Source organism: Typha latifolia, chromosome 3, assembly GCF_019914945.1.
Source record: "Typha latifolia isolate L0001 chromosome 3, TyphaL0001v2, whole genome shotgun sequence".
NCBI classification, from domain to species: domain Eukaryota; kingdom Viridiplantae; phylum Streptophyta; class Magnoliopsida; order Poales; family Typhaceae; genus Typha; species Typha latifolia.
In genome coordinates this window covers 5,746,954-5,756,600 of record NC_133088.1, presented here as the reverse complement: position 1 = coordinate 5,756,600, position 9,647 = coordinate 5,746,954, and the positions used below count along the sequence as shown (strand labels likewise).

The following is a 9,647-nucleotide window of genomic DNA, read 5'->3' as shown; positions in this document are numbered from 1 at the left end:
GGTTTTGTGATAAAAGTTACTCAAATGATCAGTGATTAGCAATAATTATTAACACGTAGTATGAACACAAGTAATCAATTAAGAAAAACACTACAAGTTACTACCCATTTGCTATATAAATAGTTGACTATCTTGCCATTTTCGTATGCCCATTTCTGGCTACTGCATTACAGTTAGTTAGCACATATCTCCACACCATTTCTTCTTTATTCTTCCGTCGACTCTCAAACGTTGAAGATCAATAGATATTAAATATAAAAACATGCTGACTAAGAGTCCATGCTTGCACTTGTATTATTCTGCAAAGAAACTGGGGATAACATACCATATAAGTTGCTTAGCAGTTGCCTCAGAAGAGAATAATCTCATCTCAGTGCCTGAAAGGGAGAGAGAGAGAGAGAGAGAGAGAGAGAGAGAAATTTGTTTGTGTGCATGAGAGAGAGAGAGAGAGAGAGGGAGAGAGAAAACCCACCATATGTGGGTAGGAGGGCAGCTGGTTATAAAAATCATCACTACTACTTCTGGCTACAAGGTTGGGATTGGTGAGAGGACTAATGACAAAACTAATAAAGAAGGCAATCACCAGATCTAGTATTCTATTCTCTTTCTCTTTCTTTCTTTCTCTCTCACTTCTTCCATTCTCTTCTTCCTTGTATTCTGGCTCAAGAGCCGGAGCCAACGACTCTACCCATCACATCACATCCATCCATCTCTTCCCAACCCAAGAATACAATCCTTCAGCTAAACAAAACCACAATTAAATTCCAAGAAGACAATTAAACGATGTGATCGATCAGAGATAGCAATAGATCTCTTCCTCAATTTGCATTCCCATTCCCATGCATGGAGTGTCCAAAAGAAAAAAGAGTACCTTGTCCTCTTTCTAAGGTCTAGGGTGGTGAGGGAAGAACTGGGTGCCGGCCATGAACGCGCTTAACGGAGCTGGGTAGAGCGAGGAGGGATCCAACAACCCGGCAGTAGCCGGAGCGGTGCTCGAGCTCGGTGCCATGGCGATCGCGGCTGCGGCAGCGGACGACCGTGGCGGGGAGGTTGGGTAGTTTGACTCGCGCCCTTGGTCGTAGAGGATACCCTTGAACACGTGGCCGCCGATGCTCACCGCCGTCTGGTACGCAAACTCGTCTTCTGACTCGTCCATCGGGCTGACTCGGACGCATCGGAACACCGCCGGAGAGCTCACCTCAGCTGGGAAGCTAAGCGCCCCTTCCATTCCACCACCACCTAACGAGCACAGTCAAATATTAGAGTTGGCTTCTCTCTCTCTCTCTCTCTCTCTCTCTCTATATATATATATATATACATATATATTATGGAAGAAGCGACGAGTAAGTAGTAATACCCGAGGAAGTCGCGACAATGGTGGAGGGGAATCGAGTACAAATCTCCCTCGGTCTCTTCGACGGCTCGCCGCTCCCGGGCGGCGCGGCGCCGCGATTTGTCTGTTGCTGCTGCTGCTGCTGCTGTTGTTGTTGGGCGGCGGCGGCGGCGCGCTCGCGGCGCTTGGAGGCGGGGACCCACGTGCTCTTCACGTGGGTGGGGCACTGGAAGTTGCGGCTCTTGCAGCAGGTGCGGCAGCGGAGGTGGGCGCAGTCCTTCTTGGCCTGATTACCGCAGTCCTGGCAGCTCACGCCTCCGCCGCCGGAACCGGAGCCCCTCCCTGCCGATCCACTGCTCCTCCCGCCCCCAAGCTGCTGCTCATCGGAGAAGGCGAGCATCCCACCCGAGGGATAGAGCTGCCTCTGTATTTGCTGCTGCTGGTGTTGGTGCTGCTGCCACAGCTCAAACCCTCTCGTGTAGGAGATCTCCTCGTTTCTATTCGAACTCCCGCCGCCGCCGCCGCCGCCGCCGCTGCCGTAGAGGAAGAGGTTGTCTGGTGGTACCGCTTCTTGGTCCTCTCCTCCGCCGCCTTGTCGGTGGCCGGCACTGAGAGAGAACCCACTCATCTTTTCCCCCTACTTCAATCCATGCCAAGTTCCGTGATCCTTGTTCTATATTAGAGAAGCCAGAGATAACAATAAATTTAAAAAAGACGAAGAAGGGTTTAATTCGATGGAGCTAAAGTTGGGGTAGTACCTCTAATAATGGAATTCGAGATAGTTGCTTTGTTAGGGGTTCTGCTTCTCCTCCTTTCTTCTCCTTTCTCTTGCTTCCTTTTTGCTCACTTCTGTGCAAAGAGGCGGCAGCATCAGAAGCTGTGGTGTGGTGTGGGTGTGGTGGGGTTTGGTGTGCTTTGCTTTGCTTTGCCTTTCTTTCTCTCTCTCTTCTCTCTCTCTCTCTCCTCTTTCTTCTTGAATTCTCTACCCTTCTTTTTCTCTACTCATCTCGCTGCTGCTGGCTTTCTCTGAAGGGGATATTTAAGACACGGAAATAGAGCCACTGCAACGCCGCCATGGAGTCTGCTACCCTTCGCTGCCAGTACCTCATTTCCATTTATGACTCCCTCCTCTCTCTCTCTCTCTCCTCTCTCCTCTCTCCTCTCTCCTCTCTCCCCTCCCCTCTACTGTCCCAAAGCGCAAAGGAACCCCAATCTCTCTCTAGAAAAAGGGTAATTTCGCATATAGCACCTTTTTTAAGACGACTTTGCATTTTAAACCTTCAAATTACCTGTATCTATGCCACGCCCTACCTTCCCGAGTTTTAGAAGAAGAGTAAAACAAAAGAGAAAAAAAAAAAAAACTCGTTAAAGAAAGTTTGAATTTGAACCATGACGTGGTATGATTAGGAGGAGGAAGTGAATTATGAGGGCAGTGATGGGTATTGATTAAAAAAAGGTTCACGTCTAATCTACTACGTGGCTCCACTGTGCGCGTGGAGGGGAATCTCCCCCGTCCGACCATCATCGGAGGGTTGATCTTCCTCCACGTGTCAGACAGGGAGCTGTTGGTTGGTCGTCCTTGGTACCCGCAAAACCCGGTGCTTTTCTGTGACCCCGCGTCGCTTTAATGCCGCTGTTCTTTCTGCCCCTGTTTATAAGCTCGATTCTTGCCTAACAAACAAAAAGCTAATTCATTCCCTAAATAACCATCATTAAGATGCCATCTGTTGAATAGCTGCACAAATGTCGTTTAAGGTAACACTAATTTTTATTGCTCTCTACCCCCATAACATATTAAATAGGCACGATTATTTATATAATTCATACATCTCTACTACTAATTAACAGCTTGGCTGACATTAAGCCTAATTAACACAAAATGTATTATTGGCTGACATCTTTTTCATGCAGTAGAAGTAAAAACATCTTGATATTAATGTGTTATAATTTTGTCTCTGTTACTTCAATGTTTTATTATATCTATATCTGTTTAGGGTAAGACTAATTATTCATTATTTACCTCTAATTTTTTGTTCCTCTCCACCCTCTTAACATTGCCACTAAGCAACTTGATCAAATCCACTATTCTTTTTCAATACTGTTTGGGTTAATTTAATTTATTATTATTTTTTTGTATTTTTTCTTTAACAACAAGAATCATGCACTTTAAATTACATTCTCATATCTAATATTTGTCTTTTATGCCTATTGTGTATTGTATTGCATTACATATTTATATATATTAAATCTTCATGTGGTTGTGATGGAGCCACATGATTTTAATCAGCATGCAACTTTTTGACAAGTCAAATATCTTGTTATGTTTTTTGTCTAGTGCCGTTGATAATGGCCAAGTGAGAAACTTTATTTTTCAGAGTTATTATTTTACGCTCCAGATTATGTAGGAGTATTTATAATAATTATTATTTATTTAACAATGTGCTGTTATTATTGTTTAGTCTATTTTAAATGTAAGATATTTCTCTTGTATCAAGTTTAAACTAATAAAGTAATCAATCTTACAAGCTCTCTCTTCTTTTTTTCTTAAAAGACAAAGAACTTTAAGAACTTTTCGCTATATAATTTTGCAAATTTGGAGGAAACGAAACTATTTGCACTGATTTTTTTGCTTGGCAAAAAAGCAAAAGGGAGGAGGGGAGGATAAAGACGAGTGAGTACACACAGTTTGGGTGATAATGTGGGTTAAAATTAGTGTTAAAAGATGATCACCCTCCTCCTCCTCCTCCTCCTCCTCCTCGTATGCGTCTCTAACCAATTTCGTTTGTTCTTTATTTTTGCCGTTTTGGGGTTACTGTTTGTTACCACGGAGTAAAGAAGCGCTCTGCGGCTTCTTTTTACGTGCAGTACGATGGATGGATTTTTCAATTGTTAAGCATTCATTGCTCCTTCTCCCCGTCCGTAAACCCGCCGAATATGGCCACCTCCCCACGCCTCGGAAACCGCGTCCCCCTTCCTCCCTCCCTCCCTCCCTCCCTCCTTCCTTCCTAAAGCTCACAATCACTGCTCTTTGTGGTTCCCTTTTGGCGAGCAACACAAAACCATGCAAGCTTTTATTATTACTAGTTTTCCTTCACCTTTTCTTTTCCTATTAGTTTTCTTATAAAATTAAAATTGTATTTAAACATAGGTATGAATGCCGGTGTAACAATATATACCATGGGGTAGATTTGCTAACTACAGCGCTGTATCTCCTTTTAATGCAAGGCTTGGATTGCTCATCCTTTTGCTAGTTATATTAATTTGCAAGATGAGAGATGCATTATATATATATATATATATATATATAATACCTATAGCTTGCATCTCACTAATTCGTATGCCAACTAATCTAAAGTAGTGTTTAATTTCTTAGCCAATTGTCAAATTGGAGTTGCCCAAGAGTTAATTATATTGTAGCTGCATTTCACGTTGCCTACATCACATTTGGGCCTACTCTAGATTTTAGGCATGATTATAACTAAAAGGAAGAGCATGTGGCTCACATTATGTGAATGAGCTTATTCATTTGTTTTATGTATCAAAAACAATATATAATTTGCTCCTATAATCATATGCAAAAGAAGTTCACAATTTACTTGTTCTAATCTCTAAGATTATTCCCAAATAATCCCTTTAGTTACCTGTAAAGAGCATGCAATGTTATCATGACTCCACCGCAGGAGGCAGCATGCCCACCAAATTGATTTAAAGGGTAAGTTCAGAATTTTCGAATCATTGACTCGAATATTAATTATTATGAGATATATAAAACTACTATTAGGTTAATTCACATCAGTTAAGGATATCTTGTATATATATACCTGACTAATTTGATATAAAGGTTGTCCGAGTTGCCTATTCTTAGTGGTTTTAGTTTAAGGAAAAAGATAAAAGAAAGAAGAAGCAGCAACAGTTATTAAATTCAATTCAGTCTAAAAAAGTTAAGTTATATAGTTCAAAAAAAGTTTAATAATTATCATTACCATTTTATCCTACTTTCTTGTCTCAAATAATTAGACAATTCCAGTCTGGCTCTGAAATTAACTTACGAAAGGTAATAATTATCATTTCGTTTTCCTGACCTCTCGAATCAAACGCCCAATCTTTAAATAAATCATTGACCGTAACAACCTTACAGATCTAGTAGCATGGATAAGCATCTTATGATTATTATTATTATTATTTTGTTATTCATTCACTATTCTGGGAATACTAGTCTCTTCTCTTGTCAAAAAAGAAATGGTGCTCTACTTGTTGTCTGACTGTTTCCATCCACTCAAGTTGGCAACAATGGCACCCAAGAAAAACAAAACAATAACAATAACTAGAGCGTCGTTCTACTACAATGTAGCTAGCTTTTTGACAAGCATATGTACTCCAATTCACCTACCCAGAGAGAGAGAGAGAGAGAGAGAGAGAGAGAGAGAGAGAGAGAGAGAGAGAGAGAGAGAGAGAGAGAGAGAGAGAGAGAGAGAGAGAGAGAGAGAGAGAGAGGTGTTTGTGTGTAAAAAAGAAAAGAAAAGAAAATTAATGCATTAAAGGACACCCCCCCAAGGAGCAGATTTGCTGGGTGAATGATTTGGGTGATTCCCAATAAGCCTGTCTCTGTCTCTCCTTCTCGAGCCCAGTGTGGCCTCCCATGGAGTTGACTCTTCTCTCTCTCTCTTGGCTGGCATATATGCTTATCGCCAATATAATATTTAGTCCCATATACTCTTAACACTGAGAAAGAGAGAGAAAGAAAGAGAGAGATTAGGGAGCTAAGGGATTAGTGCAACATAACAAAGGACACAGACTCCAAAACTAACAAACTTGGGCACAGGTAATCCATGTGACGAGTATTTATTTCCAATATATACGCGCGTGTGTGCGTGTGTGAGAGTTAACGTTAACACACAGCTAGCGTTGGGCGTCACCATCCGAGTATTAATTAGATGATGTTAACCCCCACATGTGATGCCCATCTCTAAAGAAAAGAAAGCCTTCGTCGTCGTCGTCTACTACTACTACTACAGGAGAAGAAATAGATCTCTCTCTCTCTCTCTCTAATGTCCTCCAGCTACTATGTTATGTTCCCTAATCCTATAGTTAGTTTTTTTTAAACAAAAAACTATTCTCCTTCGCTCTCTCTATATACGCGGATACGCGTGGAATTTGAGTGGCATGGTTCCCAATGAGTCACGTACAAAACTTTTGATGCGCAAAATCTTTGACGAAGAGATGCTAAATGTGTATGTCTTTACGCCAACGGAAACTATGTACCGCCACTTTCAAAAGAGAGAGAGAGAGAGAAAGACCATATCTGTACCTTAATTATTGATTAGATAAAATAGCTAGTCTTTCTCAGTATATAAAAATCTACCAAACATCTAACCACTGTCTTAATGCCCATAGTTCAAATTGTTCCTATTGTTACTACTATTGGAGATGCGAGAAGATTTGTTTACCCTGTTTACATAAATGTGTGATTCATTGTGCATGCATATTGGACACCTCAGCATTAATTAAGAAGAAATTAATTGAACTGGAGCTTTGGGGTCGAGTAGTTTTTGATTGCTGAAGCCATCTGGAAAAGAGGGAGATTGGGAGACAGCAACTTAAATATCGCGGGTCTTACACATGCATATTAACATGCGAACTACAACAGAAGCATAAAGTAGGACTCAGGCTGCAACTTCCCATTAATAACACAAGAAACAACACAAGACACATGCAGAAAAAGAAGAGATTCATGACAATTATACTATGATCCATTTACATAAACTGAAAAGTAAGTGGCATAGTGCTTCACTAAAAGAGATAACAAGGAACCTAGTGCTTCATCATTCAGGCGGGTTATATTTGACATGAGCAATAGTAAATGAGTCTAATACTCAACAAGGAAAAATTTTATCCTATGCATCAAAGTGTGCAAACTAAATGTATATACGAGCATGGAATGCTTCTATTCATGGATAGGATAAGATAAACATGATCTTAAGAAAACGACATAAGCATACTGGTGCAAACGGTAAGGGATCGTCCAATGATTCTTTACGAGGATAGGATGAGATAGAATAAATGGATGGTGTCTCACTAATAGAAGAGTTTGACATCTCACGAAAACTCATGTTTGATAAATAGGTAACGTCTCACCGATCCAAGAATTTGGCATCTTGCTAAAACTTCACTTAGAATCCCTGTAAAACAAGGTGTCTGACCTCAAATCTCTCATAAAATATGGAAGAAAACTTTATTGAATAAAGATAGTGTATCTAACACAAGGTTTTACCATATACTTATAATTTTCCTTTACATGTTACCAACCTTAAATAAATTCTGAAAACTAAACTCTTTTTCTAAAACAACTCCAACTAAAAAATAAAACTCCTATTCTAAAGAAACTCTACAAGATAGAAATATCCTAGCATAAAATAACTCTAAAAAAGAAAAGTCAATTATAAGACAACTGTAACATAACTTCAATTACGACACTGAAAAATAAACCTGATATGGACTCTAAAAAATAAATTTGAACTCAATTTGGACATAATCTATGCTAGATATTTGAATGATAGAACTTGGAAAGTTTCTACATCACAATCTACCATATGTATACCTTGAAAATTTTAAAACAACTTAGAAAATGGATTTATCACATGCTATAATTAATAGTATGTAAAAAATAAGACGTGAAAAGATAATCAAATATGGACATATTATTATGTGGAAATACTCCTAAACCAAGAGTGAAAAACTACATTTTCAATCCAAGATCGAACTAATCACTAAAATAACATTATCATTTACAAGATGGACTTACAATCCGCCAACCAATACCCACAGCAATATTTGTATTGCTCGCTCGAACCTGCAATGTATTATTTCCCGTAATTAGTTCTTAACCACAATTATCCTTAAGGTCGATACTTTTGTCTCAATATATAACTATCAAGAAAAAGTCTTTCAATGTAATAGCACCCAAAAAAATTAAACAAAATACATGATTGATCGACCACAATTAGATGTCACTCACATTGCCCTTTCCTCCCCTCTCATAATGGTTATGAGAGAGAGATGGGCTCGATGGGATTGATGGGCTCCTGTAACCTCTTATAGGTTCGAGAAGCTTTGTCTTATCACCCTCTTGTCGTGGGTACTATATTTGGGTATCCAAGATGTGCGTAGGAGGCTACACCATTTTGCCTCCCTTATCAGTTTTTTAACTCATGTCAAGTCATTGCCGCCAATCTGATCTGTTGTGTGCTTCAACCTCGATGCATTTGCCTCATTAGGAGAAATATTTTGATATCCTTGATTGGTGCCCTTGTGGCCCAAATACTAGTAGTGAGATTCTATATGATCGCCATCCATGGAGGAGCTGCCCTACTACCATTGGCTACCTTGGCCATAGATTGCTACCAATGTACAATCTAATCACTTCCATGAGTATTATCTTATGCTTTGTCTCTTATCTTTTTTGGGCCAACCACCCACTTTGGGGAGGTTGTCTATAATCCCCGACAATGGTAATCGCAGGCAGCCACTCTCTCCTCTTTCTCCTTTGTTTCCTCTTGCTCCTTCGATGCGAAAGGAGGTAAGGATGGATTGGGCTTGATTTCTAACACTCTTAGGTTGGGTTTAGTTGCAGTCTGATAGTGTAGCCCAACGCAGTACTATTGGGCCCAAAGGATTCAATTTGTCTAAATTTTTTAGGTGGGCTACGACTAGGCTGCATCAAAACTCAAGTTCATTATCTTTTTTATTTTTATTATTTATTTAATTTTATTTTCTATTAATTTAAGGCATTTAAGAAGATGACTAGTAGAAATTGTAAATCATGTGTTTTTTAAAAATTGTTAGAATTGACATTAACACATTTGATATCATTATTACATGGATAATAATGTACATACCTAAATTGAACTTACCCGGACTCAGAATGATAGCACATGGCTTCTGTAATTAGTTAGATCTAGAGGACCATCTTAATTATGTATCTATTACTTTTGTAAATTATTACATCCATCACCGTGCGAGAAGGATGTTGAGACACATGAGGAGCACAATAGTTTAGTAAAGCTGGACACATTTTAGATACATTTTAGGTGAAATTAGATCCTATAAGTAGTATAAATGCTTGATCATGATGATTTATGTCTTTATTGCATTATGACATGCATGTCCATTGTTTACCTAATTGTTAGTTTCTTAATAATTATCGCTTCATTCAGGATAGAATTTGTGTGTATAGTTATAGCATATGGAACTTGATGACTAGTATATAATGTGATAGGAGATATTATATCACTTGCACTAATCATTAAGTAATCAT

General features: G+C 39.4%; 1 protein-coding gene across 1 annotated transcript; it reads right to left on the bottom strand.

The window, feature by feature from the left end:
- Window positions 1-270: 270 nt before the first annotated feature.
- On the bottom strand, window positions 271-2,580 carry LOC140785344 (protein EXPRESSION OF TERPENOIDS 1-like). Its single transcript, XM_073133213.1, has 3 exons — window positions 2,092-2,580; window positions 1,358-2,006; window positions 271-1,239 (listed from the first exon to the last, which is right to left on the bottom strand). The coding sequence occupies exons 2-3, from the start codon at window positions 1,959-1,961 to the stop codon at window positions 884-886; spliced, it is 960 nt and encodes a 319-aa protein (XP_072989314.1). The 5' UTR covers window positions 1,962-2,006; window positions 2,092-2,580; the 3' UTR covers window positions 271-883.
- Window positions 2,581-9,647: the final 7,067 nt, after the last annotated feature.